Source organism: Balaenoptera physalus (genome assembly GCF_965194825.1).
Source record: "Balaenoptera physalus genome assembly, chromosome: 7".
NCBI lineage: Eukaryota > Metazoa > Chordata > Mammalia > Artiodactyla > Balaenopteridae > Balaenoptera > Balaenoptera physalus.
This window is the reverse complement of record NC_138886.1, coordinates 7,811,310-7,834,446: the sequence shown is the minus strand read 5'-3', so window position 1 is coordinate 7,834,446 and position 23,137 is coordinate 7,811,310. Positions and strand designations below refer to the sequence as shown.

Here is a 23,137-nt window from a genome sequence, read left to right as displayed (position 1 = left end):
GGGAAGATCCCACATGCCGCGGAGCAACTAGGCCCGTGAGCCACAACTACTGAGCCTGCGCGTCTGGAGCTTATGCTCCGCAACAAGAGAGGCCGCGATAGTGAGAGGCCCACGCACTGCGATGAAGAGTGGCCCCCGCTTGCCGCAACTAGAGAAAGCCTTCGCACAGAAACGAAGACCCAACACAACCAAAAATAAATAAATAAATAAATAAATAATAAAAATAAAGGAATTCCTTTAAAAAAAAAAAAAAGAAACAAATGACCAAAGATTAATTCCCTTTTATTCATGATCATTTACTCATTTCAGTCCACAGACTTCATCTGTGCCTGGTTCTGGGTACTAGGGGTGGAAGGATCTGTGACTTGGTCCCTGTCCCCAGGAAGTTCATTTTGTAGAGCGAGACACAGCGAAGTGGCTGTGATATGGTGTGCATTGTGTTACACACAGTTGCAGAGAATGGGATAATGGAACAAGGGAAAGTGTTGCTAGATGTCTTAGGAAGTGTTGCCAGGATCTCTTGATTGTGCTAAACTTGATGGGGAATGTCATCCCGGAAACAGCCAGGTGGAGAGAAGGAAGTTGGACTCTTGAGGACCAGCCAGCTCAAGGTGGATTCTGTGAGACTGGAAGCTCCTCTGGAGGTTACCGCGGGCACCTCCCTGCAGAACTGCCGGCTGCATGCAGGGAATCGGCCGGCTGTGATTGGAGGGATGTTGCTGGTGGGGATAATGAACTCGGTAGTGTCGGCAGAGGTGATTGGCCGCGCCCTGCTGCAGTGAGAATGCAGGCTGGATGCTCGGCTCCTCACTTGCGTGATGATCATTAGTTGAGCGAGGACAGCGGAATAATTGGGAGCTCGAAGTTGCTTCTGCCTCCGGGAGAGGTCTGTTGGGCTATCGCTTTTTCCTTTTTTCAAAAAGCCAAGCATTTGATCACCGTCCACCTGCAAAAGTGAGTTTTTATTGAAGAAGCTCCAGCTGCTCTTTCGTTGTCAGCAACCCGGCGGGGCTTTCAGAGTGAGCTGCTTCTCAGGCCAGGCACGACAGCAGTGCTAGCAAATTTGAGAAGGCAGGAAACAGCCACTGCATACAGAGCTGCCAGCCTTACAACTCCCCAGGCTAGTCTTCCAAGCAGCTGTGTAGCCAGAGACCCTTGGTATTGTGGTCACATCCCTCCTCAAAAGTGAACGGTCACCGTCGGCGACGTGGGGAGGAAGCCGTGATGTTGCAGATGCTGTGGCATTTTCTGTCTAGCTTCTTCCCCAGGGCCAGGTGCCAAGGCTCCAGAGAGGGGAGCGGGAATGAAGTCAGAGGCACCCCGGCTCCGGCGCGGGGAGCCCAGATGCCAAGCTTTTTGGGGAAACAGGACGGAAGGGCTGAGGCCACGGAAAAGAGACCCACCATCTTGCTGGTGGTCGGACCCGCAGAGCAGTTTCCAAAGGTAATGGCAACGTCGAGAGGACCTCCTAGGTTAGGGGCTAGCCTAGGACCATTTTCCTGGAAAAAGCTGGAGTGTGGGGGAGGAAGAGAGGACTTATGAATGAATCCGTTTGGTACCGGGGGCCTGGGGAGAAGTGTTAGACAATGAAGAAGCCCAACTCCAGTCCAGAATCTTTCTGTGGCCACTGCAAAAGCTTTATTACCCTATTGTGACCACTTCAGTGCGGCCATTTGAAGAAGGAAGGTTGAATGCAATGGAAGATTTACCTTAGGATTTGTCTCTTTGGCCCCAGAAAGCCATTTGAAGGGCAGGGACAAACAGTTACACCGTGTCTTAGGTCTTAGCCTGTTTAAACAGCACAGGGAGGACAGAGCTCAGCGGGCAACAGAGCAAACCTTCAAAGGTGAACCCAGCTGCCGGGAGCTGGGGAGGACCAGCCTGCCCTGCATCCCAAAGGTCAGACCCTCTGCCTTGGTGGGCAGGGGACCCATCTTGCCTTTCTTTCTGGGAGAAAGGGAGCGATAAGGCAGAGTGGAGGCTGGAGTCTCAGTGCGCGGAGGCCGGTGCTCCTCACGGGTCTGCGGGTCTGCTGAGCGCCGGGGCCTTCCATCCATCTCGTGCCCTGAGCGTGGGTTATGTCATCTGAAGCTCACAAGAACCAGGGTAAGTGGTAGCACCCCCATTTCACAGATGAGGAAACTGAGGTGCAGAAAAGTTAAGTAATTTGCCAGGGATTAAACAGTTAAGAAGGGGTAGAGGTGAGATTTCATTTCAGTCTACCTGGAACTTTGCCATGTACTGCCCTCACCTTCCCTTAAGAAAGCCGTTTTTAATGGGACCAGTCGAGTTCTCAGGATTAGAACAGAAAGGCTATTTGGCTGTGATTTCTCCTGCCTGTGGTAGAAGAACCTTGTTCACCTCCTGAGGCTTGGTTATTTTGAATCTTTTCTCCTTTCTCAGGATAAAAATCAACTGGAAAAAGGAAGGAGATTCTGCCCTGTGTGTGGCACACTGTAGAGTCCACAAAAGGTTCTGCTGAATTGAACTACTGCATTTAAGAAATGTTCATTTTTCCTTTGCTAAGTGGGAGGGACTTTTGATGCAACAACTTTTGCAGTGGTTTCAGGTTAAGCATTGAGGAGAATCCTTAGTCTGTGATGGGCTCATCTGGGGCGACAGAGGTCTCGGCATCTGTACTGTGCCTGAGATGTGACAGGTGTCGCTTTCTACTTTTTGATCATTTTACAGGAGCTCGGAAATGGCCGTGGCGTTATCTATTGTGAGGAACTTTTATCTCCAGACCTGCTTGCCTTATGGTCAAGGGCTTAAGGGGCTGGCTGGCTCCTTTTAAATTCACCCTCTTTTGACTTTAATAATTAACTGCTCCACTTCCCAGACTCACACCGACTGGCACCTCTTGCCAGCCCTCCCCCTGGGCTGGCCTGGCATCAGGACTGTTCTGAACGGCTTCTCTCCTGGCCTACAGAATCGGGAGCAAGGCAGGCTGAACCTGAGACCCACACCTCTCACTGACACTTCTCCCCAGAAGGGAGATGGATCAGCTGCCTGGGGGTGTGGGGAGCCCCAAGAGGGAGGTGCGTCAGCTGGTTTGGTTTGAAACAAGCAAGAAAGCACATCTGGGCGGTGTGGACCCTTTAAAGGCAGACAGACTAAGAACTGGAAGAGTGTTTCAGCAGCGTGCGTCCTTTTCCAGCGCAGCTGCTCTGGAAGGTAGGAGTTGGAGGTTGGGATCGCGGGCCGGTGGGACCTGGCTCGCCATTTCTCTCCGGCAGACGCTGCCACAACCTCATGGAAACCTCGTAGAGACGTTCAATTTGGTTCTCAGCCTTCTCAGTTTCCCAGTGGCGCTGCTTTGTTCGACTCTCACTTCTCTCTTAAATATGTCTGCTGGTGAGTCAGGTTCCCGCAAGCTTTTATTGTCGGAACTGTTCCAGTTTCCCCCTTTATCTTTGTCTTACAGTCGATCTAAAGTTGGAGAAGAAAGCCATTAGTCTGGAGTGGGAGGTGCCCTGAGCGGCATTCAAGCTTTCAAATCCTGAGGGGCCGTCTTCTCAGAAGCTCAGAGAATTTTGCTCATTGTGTGTCTAATTGCCAAGTGCAGGCAGGTTTCATTGGAAACCGGCTCCACTGGGCTGTCATGGCAACCCGATCATCAAATGACACTACGGCTACAGCAGCAAATGAGGCTCGAGGGCCTTACGGGTGGGTGGGGCTAGAATAGCTTGGTTGCTGGCAATATATTAATATTTTTGGCTTGGTCTGAGTCATTGGCGGGGGGCGGTGGGGCGGTGGAAATACTGTATGAGCTAATGCCACACTCCCAGAGGTACTCTACCTGCCCTGTTCTTACTCATGGTATTCCGGCACTTATGGGAATCTTTGGCATGAAACAGTGGTAGAACAAGGAAAGCTGGTGGGGTGGGGGCATGTGCAGATCTGAGGGTGAGAAGATGCTTGTGAGAGGAACTGCTACTTAGCAGATTAAGGGAAATCGAATGCCACTGAATTCTAAGGCATCTGGAGTGGCTGCCATTGTTTCTGAGTACTAGTTGTTACAGGAATGGACATTGGAAGAAAGGAAACAAAAGTAGATCTGGGTCACAAAATTAGAACAGGTAAAGATAGCAGAGAAGACGTGTCGATGGCAGGAGGGGGAGAGAGCACTTTACTCGGGGATCCAAAAGCACCGGGAGCTGGTGTGAAACATCAGGAACGGAGCACAAGCCCTGCTTTATGAACTTTTTTTTTTTTTTTGGCCACACCACGTGGCATGCGGGATCTCAGTTCCCCAGCCAGGGATAGAACCTGTGCCCCCTGCAGCGGAAGCGCGGAGTCCTATCCGCTGGACCGCCAGGGAAGTCCTGAGCCCTACCATATTCTTCTTCCTTATTTGTATTTCTCACGTATGTGTTCAGAGCTGTAACAGATACAGTTTTTTGTGGGTTTTTTTAGCTAAGGCTAAAATTACTCCCCCGCAACTGCTGCCTTCCCATGTGAGGTACTGCTCACTGTAATTCTCAGGGTCAGGCTGACAAGTGTTCTTTGGAAGCTGAATTCTAAAATCTCTTTATGGCAGTGTCAGGCTTGGATGCTGTTTTAAGTGGCCATTGTAACAGGAGCCAGGCTCTGGGTGAGCCTCCGCCAGCTGGCTCTGGGGCCCGGGCAAACCAGGTGGCCTCTCCTGGTCTGTTTCTTCATCTCAGAGATTCAGAGATGACCCCAGGGCCCCTCTGGGGCCCAGTGTCTGTAATTCCAGGGAGAGAGCATTTGCCTTGGACACCAGGTGCCTGGAGGTTGGCTCAACTGAGAAGTAAAGGTTTCTGTGTGACAACAGAGTTTCTGCATGACCTATGCAACTCAGGAAGATGGGTGGTTTAAATAAATAAGCAAACGCCAGTTTACGTTTGTCCAATGAAGACATTCTGTTGGACTCAAACACAGTTGCAAAATAGAAATACGTTGGAGCCCTTTTTTAAGATTAACATTGGAATAGAATTAATGTAAGCATTGTAAAATAACGTCTTGACAAGCACGTGCAGAACTCTTCAGAGAACATTTCCTGGCCCTGTGATACCATTGGTCTGTAGAGTAATGAGCTCTGTTATACTCAAGGACATTCCATTCTGTTTATTCTAGAAGATAGTTGCCCTTGTTTGATAATGCTTTAATAATTGTTCCTTATATATTGAGTGTTGATTTCACTTTCATTTGGTATTGTTTTCAGATCTCTTCTCAGATTTGTCTTGTAAATACATCATACAATTCAATGGTACCAAAAAAACCCCTCAATGGTACAATTATGTTTACCAACATTATTTGAAAAACATAGTTTAGTAGGAAAGGAACATCTCCAATTGAACAACTTATTTATTCAGTCAAAATATTTGCCATTTTGTATTGGAAGGACTGCAGTTGTCATTGAAATGAGACACTTCAACAGATCTGTGTAATTTATTTTCGTTTCAGAAGCAATCATGAATAATTTTAAAAAGGAAGATCAGCATTTAAAATTCAGCTCTTTTATTTATAAATGTGAACTTCCTTTAAAATAAAAATAATAATACAGTATCTTGTTGAGTTGAGGTGGACAAAATACCCTGAGGACTCTATTTGCTGGCACTTGGGAAACCAAACCTAAGGTCTTCATCAAGAGTGGTCATGTTTGTTTTTTGGGGTCTCAGAGGCCTGCCAAGCACAATTCCTTCATTCATTCAGAAACTGCTTATGTCAAGCACCTCTGTGAGGTACAAGGGCCCTGCCTTCAGGACCCCAGCAGTAGAGATAAGATGTACGGAAAAATAGCCCTAAAGCAGGACATTCTGGGTTGGGTAGCTTAAGAGACAGCTGAGTCTCATGGATTTAGGTGGAGGCTGGGCAGGAATTTGCCTGAATAATCCTGAGCTGCCTCGGGATACCTCATCGGATCCTCCCTAGTGGATGGATGAAACAGCCCAAGACCTATTTTTACAGACTCACCATCAGATCTCTTTTAGAAGGGCTGAAATATCATATAAGTTATTAAAATCTGTTTCATAATGATGTATATATGCATCAGCATCTTATTTTCAGAACCTTTTTCAAGTTCTTAACCAAAAGCTTTTTAGTGAATTTAAGAAGTTCCTTTTACTTTGGTGGATCCCCAAATGATATCCATCTGTTTTTAATCCATCCTGGTCGCGAGGTTTCGTCTATATTAGGAAGTGGTGCACTGTAGATGGAACACGGCGAGACGGATTCCTTTTTCATCTCTGTGACGTGGGCTCTTCCTCTGCAGCACGAATCTGACACCTTCCTTGGGAAGGAATGAGGTGGAGGTGGCAGGATGGCCCTTAAATAAAGATCAGATCCTGACTCTCCAAGACCTGAAGTTTCCTCTCATCCTCACCTAAAAGGGACATTCTAGGGCAGTGTTGCTCAGTAGAACTTTCTGTGATGATGGAAATAACGTGTGGCCATGCGACCAAGGAAATGAATTTTTACTTTCATTGAATTTTAGTTTATTTAAAATTGAGGACTTCCCTGGCGGTCCAGTGGTTAAGACTCCACGCTTCCAGTGCAGGGGGCGCGGGTTCGATCCCTGGTCGGGGAACTAAGATCCCACATGCTGCGTGGCGTGGCAAAATAAAATAAAATAAAAGTAATGAGCAGCACAGTTGTAGGCCAGAAAGCTCCGATGCACTGAACTTTAGAGTGTCCTGAATGAATGTGGGCTCTGAAGACCACGTCCGTGGATCTTAAGTGAGGCCCAGGCTGACCCCAGATTGGTGCTGCTGCGGAGTGCCCCGGCACAGTGACCTGTGGCCTAGAATGTCCTCTTCCTGCCCCCATCATTTCAGCCTCTCGGTGCTTGTGGGGTCCCCAGGCAAAGCCTACAGGGGAGGGGGTGCTCATGTGCAGGGTGGCCTGGGGAAGGTCACTAGAGCCAGCCAGAGCTGTGCCTGGAAGGCCGTGTGGCCCAGGCAGCCGGCTGAGGGGCAGCTCCCCTGCAAGTGAAAGACCCCTCCCCACCCCCCAAGGGGCTACTTCCAGGACTACTCCCCGCCCCCCGCCCACCACTGACTTCTACCCTCACAGCGAAACGAAACGGGGCCGTTTCAGGTGAGCGTTGATTCATTCTCTACCTCCACTTATTTTTCTGCTGGGAATGATTTACCAAGGAGAGAAACCACTGTATTGTGTGACGCATTTGGGGACCTTGTGGAAAAACAGGCCAAAGGCTATTTGTTTGGAGGGATTGGCAGCCAGAGGGTGAAGGTTTCTGGGGCAGATCCCAGGGCAGGGCAGAATGCTCTGCCCGTCTCCGAAGGGTTAACTGGGGAGCAGGTGACGTCAGTCCTGATCTTTATCCCTCTGCACTCGGGCAACGCACGCCTCCTTGCCAGGCTCTGTGCTCATTGGCTGTGGGCGGGAGGTACAGTGAGCAGACTTTTTTCAATTAAGTGAAAGGACAGGGCGGAGGCAGCCAATGACAGCTGCGTCCCAGCGTACCTTGTGCAAGTGTGCTGGGCCGGGCAGCATTCCCCGGGATCCACGCCGCCTGAAACAGCTCCCGCCAGCATGCTCTGCCTGTGCCTGTACGTGCCCCTCATCGGGGAGGCCCAGACCGAGTTCCAGTACTTCGAGTCCAAGGGGCTTCCCGCCGAGCTGAAGTCCATCTTCAAACTCAGTGTCTTTATCCCCTCCCAAGAGTTCTCCACCTACCGCCAGTGGAAGCAGGTCTGTACCGCGGAAGGCAGCGGGCGTTTCATCAGTGTTAGTTGAGTGAATGGATGAGCTGGTAGAGGGTGCGCATACCTCAAAGGTCCCCCCCATTTCTAAGCGTGCCAGTTTTTTCCCCAGCTGTCGCATAACTATAGGCGGCTAAAGGGCTACGTACGTCACGGGAGTGACTGGCTCTCATGTGACTTCCAAGGAAGGCTGGAATTATAGGGAAGGCACTTGTGGGAGATGGAAAGGAATTTTCTTGCGGAGGGCGGGGTTCTAAGTAGTGCAGGGCCAGGAAGTGGGGGCACAGTCTAGCTGCTTTCTGTGAGCTGGAGGGCAGGAGGGGAGGGGAGAGGCCCCTCACTGGAGGCCCAGGAGTTGGAACCGTGGCTGCGGAGGCTGGAGGTGACAGGGCTGTGCCCTGGGTGAAACAAACCAACGGGCAGGGGTGAGGGGACCTTCCTAGGCGTCTCTTTGGAGCAGGAGGCAGCAGAAATCATTACTGTTTTAAAGATTTATTGATTGATTGATTGATTGATTGCTATGTTGAGTCTTCGTTTCTGTGCTAGGGCTTTCTCCAGTTGCGGCAAGCGGGGGCCACTCTTCATCGCGGTGTGCGGGCCTCTCACTATCGTGGCCTCTCTTGTTGCGGAGCACAGGCTCCAGATGCGCAGGCTCGGTAGTTGTGGCTCACGGACCCAGTTGCTCCGCGGCATGTGGGATCTTCCCAGACCAGGGCTCGAACCCGCGTCCCCTGCATTAGCAGGCAGACTCTCAACCACTGCGCCACCAGGGAAGCCCCATTACTATTTTAAATATGGGGAAACAGCTACAGAGTCTGAGGGGGGTCGCCTGCCTCCTAAAGGGACACCCCAACTTCTCCATTAATCAGATCCTGTGCTTGTCCCCCAGTGCTCACGAGGGCAGTGAAGGTCAGATGGTGTGCAGGGCGTGGTGGTTTGCATATCCTAGGAAGGAGACAGGACTGAGGTAGAAGCAACGACTTAGAATATTTTGAAATCAGCTGCATGAGCATGTCCTTGAGTTTTCTGTATCACGGGCACCCACCCCAACAAGGCACACGGATCGCGTTGGTGCCAGAGCAACACAGATACCAGCGAGCTTCGTGCCTAGTGTTCGCCTCCTCTCTAAATGACAGGCAGATTCTATTTCCGCTCCTCTCATAAATCTAGGGTGCTAACCTATATGTAATCTGTATTTTGGTGGAGAGCACAAATGTCTGCAGGAAGTTAACATAACTCCAGACAGCTGATAGAACACGTGCCAGCCTCTGTCTCACATTCCAGCCACACCCTCCCTGAGTTGTTCTTTGGATCATGTTAGGTGACACAGTATCTGGAGAGGACCAGCTAGCCAATGGTCCATCAATTTCCAAACCCACTGGCTCAGAAGACTTTGAAACCCACATTGGTCTGTGGATAGTGACGGTATTTCTTGCTGAGAGAATTGGGCAACACAGGGAGACTATAACCATTTTCCTTAGGAGATTTTTGGTCCTGGTTTTGGGGTGTTGCTGGGTTGGAGTGACTCATGTATGTTCCCCACCTTCTTGAGATTAACCTTTAGAATGGCAGCAGACCCTATAGGGAGGTGGCTCTGGAGTCCAACAGGCCTGGCTTGAATCCTGCCCACCACTTCCCTAGCTGTGCGACCTTGGATAAATTACTAAACCTCCGTGAGCTTCTGTTTCCTTCTCTGGAAAATGGGGGAAATGATAGTACCCACCTCCTAGGGCTGTTTGCGAGGATTCAGCGGGTTACTAGAGATAAAGCATTTAGCAGGACCCCGGGCACAAACCAAGTGCTTGTGCTTTTGTGGAAAAGTTCCAGTTGCTGAGCATCCAAAACGGACTGCAGCTGCTGAACAGAGCTCATCTCTAAGGGCAGGCGCAGATTTTTGGAACCTCACTGCCAAGGAAAGGGTCTCTTAAAGCTTCCTTGGGTCACTGAACTATTCCTAAGTGGAGCTGCCCTGCTTTTCAGTGCCTGGTTAAGGGAGCTGAGGTTGGTTATAGCATCTGGCTCCCCTGAGATCAGAGACAGGCAGCGCCATCAAGCACAGGCCCAAGAACAGTTCCCATTGCTCTTACCACTTCTCCATCCTCCAGAGTTCTCTCTGGCAGTATTTCTGCCAAGCAGGCATTGGCAGGGGCCAGCTCTGCCCTGTACCTTTACCCTGGTCACCCCCAATTGTTCTTGGGCCAGTGCCACTTTTAGGGATAAAAAGAGCAAGCTGCAGAGTTTCTGATGGAATCTGGAGCTCCAGGGCCACCCCACATTTGGGCAGAGAGCATGTGGTGCTGAGACCTGGCACCAGGGACAGTGCTGCAGGGGAGCCGGGCAGCTGGCCTGGTGGAAGTACCAAGCCCACCGCTGCCGGCCTCTGTCAAGGGCTCCTCTTGCGGGCTCTTTTTCCTCTTTGCTCATGAGGGAAACGTGGCAGGCTCTTGGCTGGATTCTGGCTGGCCCTAGGGGATCCAGGTGGTGGTGGCCCTGGGAGTGGAGGAGGGGAAGTGTCTCGGGTCATGGGGCCACCTCTGTTCACGGTTGAGCAGTTGTTTCCTGGGAACGGGACACCACGAGGGACAGGAAAAGCTGAAGGACAAAACCTCACTTTTGTTTTATAGAAAATTGTACAAGCTGGCGACAAAGACCTCGATGGGCAGCTAGACTTTGAAGAGTTTGTCCATTATCTCCAAGATCACGAGAAGAAACTGAGGCTGGTATTCAAGAGTTTGGACAAGAAGAATGATGGTGAGCGTTGCCCCCGGGGCCAGCGGTGGGCCCAGCGGTCCTGGGCCTCTCCGCAGGGCTGGCTCCCGGCTCACGGCCTTTTTTGTTCCAGGACGGATCGACGCGCAGGAGATCATGCAGTCCCTGCGGGACCTGGGAGTCAAGATATCTGAACAGCAGGCAGAAAAAATCCTCAAGAGGTGAGTGCCTAGCCAGCCCCTGCGTCTGGTTTAACAAAAGTGTGACGAAAGAAAGTTTCTTGGACTCACTCCCTCGTGCCGTTCACTGTATTGACCCTGTTTCCGTGAACTTTGGCTTCTGGTGGTTGGAAGGGATGAATAAGTAACCCCTCCCAGAGACCAGCCGCTCCCCGGGTTCCTGGTAAGCTCCCGGTGGTAGAATCACAGATCACCTGGCAGAGTACCTGAGCGCCAGCCACCCGCTAAGAGAGAAGACTAGTGGGGGATTTCAGTAGGTGAAAGGCCAGCAAGGAACACCCTTCTCTGCCCGGTCGTGCAGGGGCAGGGCTCACGTGGCCGCCCTCCACTGTGGGGAACTTCCTCTTAACACAACGCTCAGATGTGCTGCCCCGAAAGGCATCCCGCAGGCCAGGGGTGGTCCTGGGGACTGGCATCGTTGCTGTGCTGGGAACTCGCACAGAACAGCCCCAGAGCCACTTCCTGTCCTCCCGAGCCTCCCCAAGTCCCAGGGGCCCGAAGCCAGCTGGTCAGGGACGGCAGCCTCTGGCCCTCGCTCCCCTCCGCGTGGAGGGTGCGTCCTCGTGCTGTGCCGTGGCATGTGCTTGCATCACTAACCTCCGCTCAGAGCACTTATTTGTGTTGTTTCTCCTCTCTCCTCTGCATCCTCCTTTGTCTGTCTGTCAGAATACGAACGGGCCACTTCTGGGGCCCTGTCACCTAGTAAGTATCCGTTGTCACTCTCGGGACCACCTCCCTCCTTGACCTCTGTGCCTGATCAGAACGGGGTTCTCGTGGGCCCTTAAATCCCGTTTTTGTGCCAGGTGGGATGTGGAGCCACCTGGCCTTTTCTCCTCCAGGGCAGAGGCGCCTTCTGTGGTTTCCTGGTGGCCACGCGCCTGCCCTCGGCTCCCCTGGAGGTGGGAAGTGCGGCTGACAGATGGGGCCTGTTTACAGTTGGGCGACCCACGCATTTGTCTTGCAGCATGGACAAGAATGGCACGATGACCATCGACTGGAACGAGTGGCGAGACTATCACCTCCTGCATCCCGTGGAAAACATCCCTGAGATCATCCTGTACTGGAAGCATTCCACGGTGAGCCCCGTGCTCCCGGGGCCGGAAGGCGGTTTCTGCCTCGTCCGTTCATGGGGTCCCCTTCGCCCAGCATTAGCCCCCATCCTGGTGGGGGTTCCCAGCCCACCTCCCCTTCAATGGCAGGGCTGTCTACTTCTCTGCCAGCCCTCCACATGCTCCCTCCATCTCCCTCATGCCAGCCAACCTGAACGGCCCGCCCATGCCCCAAACACGGGGCTCCCTCTGCTAGAAACAATGCTCTCCTGTCCCCATGTGCTGCCTGTTCTTCAAGGTCCACTGTAAGCACCCTCTCCCCGAGCCTCCTTGTTCTCCCAAAGCCTCCCGAGGGCTGCTCTGTAGAGATCCAGTAGCAGAGCTCTTCAGTTTCTCCCCCCGGCCACCCCATTTTTTGTGTCATTTCTCTCTATGGCAAACGAATACCTCCCCACTGCTCTTTCACCCCCGGTCAGAAACACACAGAGCTCTGCACCCTCACCGGTAGTGGCCCCGTTGACCCCCTGCCCATGAGCCCCCTTCATGCACAAGCATCCCTTTCTGCTGGTCCTTGCTGAGTATCCCCTGGTGGCAGTCTTATCCATCCTGGACCGTCGACTCCAAAAGAGGAGGCCACAGGTGCTCCTCCTCCTCTGTCTCCCGAGGTGCCCTCAGGGGACGCCTGGCATCTTCATTGGGTGAAATTAGGTGGACGCTCTGTGGGTAGGAGCCGCTGCCCCGTGGGTCTGGCCTGCAGCCCCAGGGTTGGAGCAGAACTGGCTCTGCCTGCCGAGCCAGGAGGCCACCTGGGAGAGAGGGCATTACACAGGCAGCACAACCCTCTCGTGTTTGCAGAAGCCTTGCATAATGTTCTGCCAACGTGATCTGGTTACACATCGGGTTTCAGAAGAATTTTTATCCCTGACTTGAACCTTCCAGTACAGCTAGCCTGGTGATCCTCAGCTGAAATGCCTTTGTAAGCTGTTCTTGCAGGAGCCCCTGGCAGTGCCCAAAAGGGCTGTCCGCGTGGTTTTCTACCTGCGTTCTTCCAGCTGTGCTCTCAGTTCTAACCTGGGCCTCTCCAAGGCCACAGACAGCTCAGAGCTTTGCTGCCTCCACATAGCGAAGGGGTAGGGGGTCCATTCTAGGCGGCAGAAGGCTGTGGACCTAGCTGTCTGCCGGCAGTTCTGCCACAAGCTTCGGGAGCCTGCTAGATTTATCGTTGTTGGTCTTCCTCACAGATCTTTGACGTGGGTGAGAATCTGACGGTCCCCGACGAGTTCACGGTGGAGGAGAGGCAGACGGGGATGTGGTGGAGACACCTGGTGGCTGGCGGTGGGGCGGGGGCCGTATCGAGAACCTGCACGGCCCCCCTGGACAGACTCAAGGTGCTCATGCAGGTACGCAGGAAAACAGGCCCCAAGCCACCTGGTTTCCACCTTGGGTTTCTTTGGTGGGTTGGTTTCCCCTCCCTTATCTGGGGCCCTGCTTTGGGCCCATACTTTTCTAACCCAGTAAATCAGATTGGAATTATTGCTCAGACAAGGGTGACATTAGATCTTGGCCTAGGTGGTCTTTTGCACATTAGATCCTGGCCTAGGTGGCCTGATCTAATTTTATCTGAGGCCCTTAAGCCAGGAGTCACATTACAGGGCCATACTGGGGGCAGATGACCCCAGTGAGAACTGGGGTGTGGCAGGAACCTGTTTCCTTAGGTGCACCTTACATAGGCCACCACGTGGGGGGCAGTGCAAGCGGATCCTCATCTGGCCTGGACACCATTCCCTTGGCTGGGCACCCGACTCCACGTCCACAGGGCAGGTTCAGCTTATGCTGAACCCAAGTCGGGAGAAAGGTTGTGAAATCGAGCTGCCTGAGGACACACCAGTGGACTCCAGTGTCTTTTGAACAGTGGCCAGTCACCCCCTTGTCCCCTGACTTGCGTTCTGGCACTTTTTGTGCCAGGAACCCTGCTCAGAAAAGGCGTCATCCTTTCCTTACCCCCTCAGCGCCCCCTGGGCCTGCCTCGGTTTGAGGCCTATGTATGGAAGAATGAGAACTCCCTTCTGGTGCTGAATCAGGGAGGCGAGTGTTTCGGGGAGAGGAGCTCTGGGCCTGGGACCCGACCCGGGGTCCCACCGTCCCAGCTGGGTGACCCAGACTTCACCCCCAGGACTTCTATTCCTCTGGAAACTAAGGGGTTCGAACAAATTGCCTCATCAGTTTGTTTTTCTTAACCGAATCCCCAGGAATGCTGTAGAGATTAAAAGCTGTCCTTGGGTGAAATGACAAAATGCCAGGGATGTGCTTTAAATTAATGGGGGGTGGGGCATCAGTTGGCTGGTTTGATGATGGTTGAAGCTCATTATGGGTTCATGGAAGCTCATTATGTAATCCTCTATACTTTTATATATGTTTGAAAATTTTCCATAATAAAAAGCTCAATTTTTTTTTCTTTTTTTAATTTATCTTTTGGCTGCGTTGGGTCTTCGTTGCTGTGCATGAGCTTTCTCTAGTTGTGACGAGTGGGGACTACTCTTCGTTGCGGTGCGCGGGCTTCTTCTCATTGCAGTGGCTTCTCTTGTTGCGGAGCCCGTGCTCTAGGTGCGCGGGCTTCAGTAGTTGTGGCACGCGGGCTCAGTAGTTGTGGCTCACGGGCTCTAGAGCGCAGGCTCAGTAGTTGTGGCTCACGGGCTTAGTTGCTCCGCGGCATGTGGGATCTTCCCGGACCAGGGCTCGAACCCATGTCCCCTGCATTGGCAGGCAGATTCTTAACCACTGCGCCACCAAGGAAGTCCAAAAAGCTCAACTTTTTTTAAAGTAGTCCTTGTGGAGGTGTTTAGCATGGGGTTGGCACCAGCAGGTGCACAGCAGAATCTAGTGGGACCTAGAGCAGCCACGTTAGACTCTCAGGGTACCGAGCTGGCCTCAGAGTACCACGAGGGCAGAGCCTGCCTGCCAACCTCGATCTTGGCTCTTTGTCAGGCAACAGTGGCCCTGTGGCCGCTGAGCTCCTTCTGACCGCTTGTCCTTCCCCCCCAGGTGCACGCCTCCCGCAGCAACAACATGTGCATCGTGGGTGGCTTCACCCAGATGATTCGAGAAGGAGGGGCCAAATCACTCTGGCGCGGCAATGGCATCAACGTCCTCAAAATTGCCCCCGAGTCGGCCATCAAGTTCATGGCCTATGAACAGGTGAGGACCCAGCTCCCCAGGGAGAGTCGCCCATCAGCAGCTGCTTCCTGAGCTTCCCCTGGAATGAGGTCCCTGCCCTGTTGATTCCCTGGAACCTGGAACCAGTCCTTGTACCTGAGGGACAGCAGGGCCAGGTGGGGGGTGGGAAGGCCTGAGCCTGACCCCAGCTCTGCCACCAACCAGTTCCACTGGGGGCCAGTTCCTTCCATTTCTGGGCAGCATCAAAAGTGCCAGGGACACCAGGTCTCGGCTAAACCTGACAGGCTCCGGGAGGAAGGGCAGGGCAGGAGCAGGTGTGCTGGTCTCTGGGGGGTATCAGTCTGTTTGCTCCCTGTTCCAGATCAAGCGTCTCGTTGGGAGTGACCAAGAGACTCTGAGGATTCACGAGAGGCTTGTGGCAGGGTCCTTGGCAGGGGCCATTGCCCAGAGCAGCATCTACCCGATGGAGGTGAGGGCCATGTTGGTCCTGGGGCGGGCAGTGCGTGTGGAGGTGAGGGTGCGGAGTGGGCTGGGCTCACACTTCCGTCGCTTCCGTTGGGCTCTGCAGGTCCTGAAGACCCGGATGGCCCTGCGCAAAACAGGCCAGTACTCGGGCATGCTGGACTGCGCCAGGAAGATCCTGGCCAGAGAGGGCATGGCCGCCTTCTACAAAGGCTACGTTCCCAACATGCTGGGGATCATCCCCTACGCTGGGATAGACCTGGCCGTCTACGAGGTGAGGCCCTAGAGGACTCAGGCCCCTTGAGCAGCAGGAGAGATTCAGAAACCCCCTCCTGGCCATGTGTCACCCCTCCGTCCCCCTTTGTCTCCTTCCAGACTCATCTGTCCATTGCAGGGGTCTCCTATCACACTGCCTGCCCCTGGCAGCCCCCAGGTTCTGTACCCCCAGGGGCTTGGCAGGCAGATCTACAGAGCACGATGCCCTGGGGGCTCCCTGGGCCCCCAGCAGACTCTGGAGCACAGGAGTCCGGCTCTCGGGGGAGGGAAGGGAGGAGCTGCCCCTGCGTCATCCCTGCTCCCCATCCTATCCAGAAATCCCCAGTGACAGCAGAAACAAAGGGCAGGCAGGCCGGGAGCCCAGCCAGCCCCAGGCCAGCCCAGGCCGGCCCAGGCCAAGTGAATCAGGTTACAGTGGCCTCACGGATCCCATGTGATGGGGCAACGCCTCCTGTGTGGATCCGATAACTGTCCCCTCAGCCCCCCAGTCTCTCACTGCCTCACAAGCCCTTCCTTCCTGGGGCCTGCAGGCCCTTTGGCTCATCCCCGCCCCCCTCTGCCCTTTCAGACACTCAAGAATGCCTGGCTGCAGCGCTATGCAGTGAACAGCGCAGACCCTGGCGTGTTTGTGCTCCTGGCCTGTGGCACCATGTCCAGCACCTGTGGCCAGCTGGCCAGCTACCCACTGGCCCTGGTCAGGACCCGGATGCAGGCCCAAGGTAAGGCTGGTCTTAGGCCAGTCAGTCCCCAGGGGCCCATCTCCCCGGGCAGGTTGGGATGTAGGAAGGAGCCGGCGAAAGGCCCCTGACGGGCGACCTCTCTCCCTGCAGCCTCCATTGAGGGCGCTCCGGAGGTGACCATGAGCAGCCTCTTCAAACAGATCCTGCGGACCGAGGGGGCCTTCGGCCTGTACCGGGGGCTGGCCCCCAACTTCATGAAGGTGATTCCGGCCGTGAGCATCAGCTATGTGGTGTACGAGAACCTGAAGATCACCCTGGGCGTGCAGTCGCGGTGACGGGAGGGAGGCCAGCCCGCCCGCGGACTCGCTGATCCTGGGCCTGCAGCCCCGGGATGTGTAGCCATCTCATTCTGTGAATGTGCCAACACTAAGCTGACCTAAGCCAAGCTGTGAAAACCCTGGGATGCACCTGCAGGGGTGGGGGCAGAGCCGGCAGGCCCACTGGGTCTGTCCTGCTGGCCCTGGCTGACCCTCGTGCCCATTCCAGGGAAGACCTGTGGGTGTTCCTCAGGGTCCAGGGCTCAGCAGGACACAGGCTCGCGTGCGTGGGGACAGGACATTTCCTGTGCTGCCTGCCGAATAGCTGGGCTGGGAGGCTGGCTTAGTTCTTCCATCGCGTCCTCGCAGGCAGACCATTGGTGCGGGGCGCCTGCGGGCCTGCTGAGCGTCCTCCCCGGGCCCACCTTGCTTCCTTCCTTGCTGCTGTTTTAAACGGTAGGAGGAGGGCCCGCAGCCCACTCCCCCCGCCACGCTGCTCCTCTCCGCCCAGTCCGTGGGGAAGGGTAGTTCTACCTGACCTCGGCCCGACTTCCCAGCCGGCAGCGCAGCCACTGGCAGGGAAGAGGGAGGAGTCTGGCTTCTGAGCTGCCCCGCAGACGGGCACCTGGATGCCCGTGTGCATGACGAGGGCAAGGCTGCCTGGCGTCCTGGCGCATGGCTTCAGGGGTCCTGGAACCCAGAGGGCCTCTGCTCCCTGCTGCTGGGGGGCTCATGGGGCTCTGAGCTGGCCCCGGCCTCTGTCAGCACTGGCACCAGCTCAGAACCAACTCCCTCTCCCTCCCCGCTGGCATGAGGGCAGTGGGCATTGTGTTGAAGCAGGAAGGGCAGTTTCTGCCCTGAGTCTGCACGCCCTGGTGAGAGGAGGAAAAGGTGTTCAAGGCCTTAATTATGTATTGTTGGAAAAAGGGTTTTGTTCAGAAAGACAAGCTGGACAAATGTACAAGTTCTGTTCTTCCAGGGGGAAGACAAAGAGAGCCAATGGCTTGGCTGACCGCGTTAAAGTCTGTTTCTGACGCCCCGGGGATTCGTGTCCAATCCCAACTGGGGCAAAGTGGGACCAGCCTCACATTCCACTGATGCAACGTATCACACTGCTTGGAGCCTATTTATTTTGTATTTATTTGAACAGAGTTATGTCCTAACTATTTTTATAGATTTGTTTAATTAATAGCCTGTCATTTTCAAGTTCATTTTTTATTCATATTTATGTTCCTGGTTGACTGCACCTTCCCAACACCTGTGAGGTGGGGTGGGAAGAGGCAGAAGGGGGCCGTGGGAGTGACCCTTCTCGCTGCTGCACCACGTCTGTCCAAAGAAATTCCTTTCGGAACTGGTGACAGAAGAAAGGCAAGAAGGCAGAAGAGCCCTGATCACGGAGAGACAGTCCTTTGGCAGGTCAGGGCGGGGCCAGCACCTAGGAATAGGAAGCCTTAGGATCTGAGGGTTTGATCAGGGGGCAGGAAGAGTGGGGGAAATCTCAACCCTGTTGAAGATGGAAATCCAAATCATTTCTTGGACTGGGAGGGATTTCTTTATTCGCCCTTTTTGAAAGACAAGGCAGTGAGGTGCCTATCACTGTGAGTTTGGGGTGGGGGCCAGAGGAGAGGGCGGCCGGCTCCCCACCCGTACCCGTGAAGCGGGCTCCCTCTGTCCTGGGCCCCCCGCTACCCCTGCTCAGTAATGCTGGTCAACGTGCAACTGCACAGCCACACTTCCATTCACCGGAACGGCCTGATGAGGACAATTTAAATAGGATGCAAAGATCAATGCAAGCTTTATTGTTATATATGAATAGAGTTATAACTGGAATTGGTGACAAAGCAAATTAAGAAAGAATTGGAAGTTGTCATTTAAAACAGCCTTCTAATAAAGTTGTTTCAGAGCTGATGACGGAGCCATGGTTTTCCTGACCTGGGCTTGGGTGGCATGGGGCTGTTTACATGTTAGACTACAAATCCCTTTTTCTCATGAGAGAACATGAGAAAGCTACCCCTCAGAGTAGCTACCCACTGTGGGCTTCTGGAGGCACCCCCTCTTTAGGATGGATGTTCATTGGATTTGGGGTGCTCTGACAGGTCTCCAGTGCCCCAGGAGATAGTGAGTCTGGTCCTTCCTCAGCCCTCCCCTGATTCAGCCCATGTCGAGCAGAGTTGATCCCTGTCTCCTGCTTGAAGCACCTCCAGACACCACTGTGCCTCTCTTCACTTCACCGGCTGCCCCTCCCCAGCCTCAGATTTGGCTCCTGCCCATCCTTCTGACTTAGAGATGCTGGATGGAGGGCCCCCCTGGACATTCTTTATTCGCTTTCTGGGAACAGGGAATGTGTCTGCAGTTGTACCTCTAGCACCTAAGGCAGTGCCCAGTGCACAGAGTGCTCAGTGAAATGTTCATTAAATAACTCGACACCCCAGTCCCCATCCCCCCACTGACAGCCCTCGGTGCCACTGGCTGGTGGGGGACTGTATGGGGAACGTGCCAGGGGGCTCTGGCATTCAGAGGCTGTAGGGAGACACAGAAGTGTGCCCTTGCGTGAAACGTGTATACCACTTGTGCTGGGTTGAACAGTGTCTCCCCAAAATTCTTGTCCACTGGGAAGCTCAGATGTTGCTTGATATGGAAGTAGGGTTTTTGCAGATGTAATCAAGTCAAGATGGGGTCATCCTGGGTGAGGGTGAGCCCTAAGTCCAATGACTGGTGTCTTTATAAAAGAGGGAAATCTTGACAGGCAAGAGAGCACCACGCAAGGAGAAGGCCACGTGAGGACAGAGGCAGAGGTTGGAATGACGCATCGACATGTCAAAAAATGCCAAGGATTGGGACTTCCCTGGTGGTCCAGTGGTTAAGACTCCATGCTTCCACTGCAGGGGGCGCGGGTTCGAGCCCTGGTCGGGGAACTAAGATCCCGCAAGCCTCGGGTGCGGCCAAAAAAGAAAAGGATTGCAGGCAGCCACCTGAGCGAGGGGAGAGGCAGGAACGATTTCTCCCTCAGACCCTCCAGAAGGAACCAACCCTGCTGGCACCTGGATTTCTGGCTTCTGGCCTCCTGAACTGTGAGAGAATTCATTTCTATTGTTTTCGGCCATCCAAGTTCATGGTGATTTGTTACGGCTGCCGGCAGCCGTAGGAAACTAATATGCCACTTGCGTCAGCTTGTTACCAGGGTAACGGGCATAAACCATTTCCCAACCATTGGTTGGGTCTTGTCAAGTTGGTCATCCCCCCCACACCCCCACCCCGTCCAGGCTGCTTCTTGGGACGGTGGCCGGGTCCTAGGTTCCCAGGTCCTCAGTTCCTTCCAGCTGGGAGTGGGGCTTCTCCAGCACAGAAGTTAATTTTGGGAGGTGCTCTGAGGTGGGTGACACTTGATGTGTCACCAAGCCAACCTCCTTCCTTTGTTCCTTCATCCCTCCTTCCAGTCTTTAATCGAATGTCACTTTCTTACAGAGGCTGTCCCTGGCCACCCTACTTCCAATGGCAGTCCTGTTGCACCCCGCAGCCCAGCTCATTCCCACCCCGTTTGTTTTTCTCCCTTGCACTTCTCCCCGCTAACTAGAGGGTGTGGGTACTTGCTGGCTTTCTCACTGCTGTTCCCAGTAGGTGCCCGGCACCCACTACATGCTTAAAGAATAGTTACTAATCGGATAAAACCCATCCAAATATTCTGTGGTGTGGGAAGCAGAATTATACCCCCTCCCAAAGACAGCCGCGTCCTAATCCCCACCACCTGTGAATTAGGTGGCATGGCAAAGGCTAATTAAGGTCACAGATGGAATTAAGGTTGCTAATCAGCTGACCTTAAAATAGGGAGAGTAGCTTGGAGTATCCAGGGGGACCCAATGTAGTCACAAGATCCTTCCACGTGGGAGACAGAGGCAGGGAGAGAGGCGGGGAGACGGGCAAGGACTCAGCCCGAGGTCACTGGCTTTGAAGACGGAGGAAGGAGGCCTGAGTCAAGGAATGCTGCGGCCTCTAGAAACTGGAAAAGGCAAGGACCAAGTCCCGGAGAGCCTCCGGAAGGAACGCTCCCCTGCTGACAACCCTGACTTTAGCCCAGCGAGACGCATTTCAGACCTCCGTCCTACCTCCAGACGAGCCTGGGAGGGCTGCTGGAAAGTTGAAATGAGACAGGAAACGGAAATGGCCGGTCCTTAATAAAGAGTTTTATCTCGCAGCTCCCCTGCCCCATCCCGGATTCCAAACTCACAGAGTGATTTCCCCTAAATGCTTTTCATTCCAGTCCCCCCTCCCTCCTTCCCCTGGTGAGGAGGCCTGGGATCTCTGGCATGGGATGGGGGTGGGGGCAGCTCCCACTGTGGGATCTGGCCCATCCTCTTCGTGCTTCCTTTCTGAAGTCAGACCTTCTCATCTCATCTCATCTCTTAAGTCACGGGAGCACCATCGCTGAGCGCCAGCTGGGGCTCTGCACACACAGGGCACAAGTACTGCTGCCACCATGTCCCCATTTTACAGAGGCAGAAACTAAGACTCCAGGAGGGGAAGGGACTTGCCCAGGGCCTCACCGTGAGCAGGTGACGCGGCCTCGAAGGCAGGTCAGAGGACCCCACTCGCGCTGCATGCTTGGGGGTGAAGATGCCGCGGGCTCTGCTGGGGCCGCTGCCCCCAGAGCATGCCCGGCAGCCTGGAACCACGCCACGACCCACCCGCAGGGACCCTCACCGAGGGGCAGGTGCTCCCTGCCTCACCTCAGGTGGGTGACACCTGGCGTCTGGCTGCTCTCCTGGGCAGGAGGCCACAGAGAACCGGGGAAAAGTGGGGCAGGCCTGTGCTTGAATCCTGGCACCTGGCGGTGTGATCTTGGGCAAATCTCATGCCTCTCTGAGCCTCAGTTTCCTCACGAGCAAGATGGGCACAATATTTGCCTTACAGCTCAGAGCTGGAAGGGACTCCTCCGGGTTCATACAAAGGGCAAATGTTGGGAATTCCCTGGCGGTCCAGTGGTTAGGACTTCCCACTCTCAATGCTGAGGGCCCGGGTTCGATCCCTGTTCAGGGAACCAAGATCCCACAAGCCACAGCGTTCCCCCACCCCCCAAAAGAGGGCACATGTTGAGCCGGGATTCAAACCAGTTTTGCTGACTCTGAAGCCCTGTTCTCAACCTCAGCTCTGGCCAGGCTGCCCCCAGTCCCCATCTCGCTGGTCTGGGCGGGTTGGAATGTAGGGGAAGGGTGAGAAGAGGAACAGCCTGCCTGCCGGGCCCCTCTGCCCAGGCGTGGACCTTGGTCCCTGCCCTCCAGGGCCAAGAAGCAGAAGCAGACCAGCGAGTCCCAGCTATAGTGGCTGGAGAGGCTGGCCAGCGCTGGGTGGGAAGGCCAGCAGGAGGGGAGTGATGCAGGAGTGCAGGAAGGAAGCAAGAAGGCCAGAGGCCCACCCCAGCCCCCAGGGGCCAGGCAAGCCTAGGCCTCTCCTGCTGTCAGCGTCCCATAACACAGAGGCTGGCGGGGGAGCAGACAAAGGAACAGTCTTTTCGGGCCATTTGCTATCGCTGCTCAGCACGGTCCCTGTGGCCGAGGACCAAACATTATCTCCCCACGGCAGTTGTGAAAGCCCCATGAGCTGGCTCCACCCACGCCTGCCAGGGTGGGGGCCCCCTGCTACACCAAAGAGCCCAACCCCTGCCCCTCATTTTAGGGAGGAGGAAACTGACACAGGGCAAGGGACTTGTCCCGGGTCACCTGGCTCCCTGTAGCCGCTTCTCTTCCCTGACTACACTGGTCTGTACCATTTGTATTAGTGTCCTATGGCTGCTGCTACAAATCATCACAAACGTGGCATCTTAAAACAACACAAAAGCAGGACTTCCCTGGTGGTCCAGTGGTTAAGACTCTGTGCTTCCATTGCAGGGGACACGGGTTCGATCCCTGGTCAGGGAACTAAGATCCTGCATGCTGCGTGGCACAGCCAAACACACACACACACACACACACACACACACACACACACACACAAATTTATTCCCTTACAGTTCTAGAGGCCAGAAATCCAAAATCAATCTCAATGAGCCGAAATCAAGGTGTCCCACAGGGCTGGTTCCTTCCAGAAGCTCTCAAGGAGAATTCATTTCCTTGCCTCTTCTGGCTTCTGGAAGCCGGCTGCTTTCCTTGGCTTTCGACCTCTTCCTGGCATCATTCCAACCTCTCACTTCTGTTCTCACATCTCCTCTTCTTTAGTCAAACTTCCCTCAGCCTCCCTCTTATAAAGAGACTGTGATTACATTTAGGGCTCATCTGGATAATCCAGGAAAATCTCTCCATCTCAAAATCATTAATGTAATCACACCTACAGAGTGTCTTTACCACGTAAGGTAACGTTCCCAGGTTCCAGGGATTAGGACCTGGATATATTTGGGGGCCATTATTCAGCCCACACCACACTGTCCCCCCACTACCAGCCCTGTTCCCCATTAGACACTTCTGCCCATCCACATCCTTCCCATTGGACTGGTTAAAAAAATTAGGGAAGAGTTGTCCAGTGGAGCATGGCATACTGTGGAACAGTCAT

The 23,137-nt window shown here is 54.1% G+C and overlaps 1 protein-coding gene across 13 annotated transcripts in view; it reads left to right on the top strand.

The window, feature by feature from the left end:
- The window catches only part of SLC25A25 (solute carrier family 25 member 25), a 38,036-nt gene extending 15,450 nt beyond the window's left edge, over window positions 1–22,586 (top strand). Inside the window, exons 1-12 of one of the 13 annotated variants that reach the window (XM_082470624.1) lie at window positions 848–954; window positions 10,316–10,442; window positions 10,534–10,621; window positions 11,306–11,341; window positions 11,604–11,715; window positions 12,930–13,088; window positions 14,731–14,883; window positions 15,224–15,331; window positions 15,431–15,598; window positions 16,169–16,319; window positions 16,431–16,540; window positions 19,483–22,586. In XM_082470624.1, coding sequence (XP_082326750.1) covers window positions 10,557–10,621; window positions 11,306–11,341; window positions 11,604–11,715; window positions 12,930–13,088; window positions 14,731–14,883; window positions 15,224–15,331; window positions 15,431–15,598; window positions 16,169–16,319; window positions 16,431–16,540; window positions 19,483–19,665 — 1,245 coding nt within the window. In that variant the 5' untranslated portion in view covers window positions 848–954; window positions 10,316–10,442; window positions 10,534–10,556 and the 3' untranslated portion in view covers window positions 19,666–22,586. Of the gene's footprint in view, window positions 1–847; window positions 955–987; window positions 1,444–7,395; window positions 7,681–10,315; window positions 10,443–10,533; window positions 10,622–11,305; window positions 11,342–11,603; window positions 11,716–12,929; window positions 13,089–14,730; window positions 14,884–15,223; window positions 15,332–15,430; window positions 15,599–16,168; window positions 16,320–16,430; window positions 18,506–19,482 lie in introns of those variants that run through there. The other 12 variants (XM_082470627.1, XM_082470628.1, XM_082470621.1 and 9 more) reach the window with 12 other exon arrangements.
- Window positions 22,587–23,137: the final 551 nt, after the last annotated feature.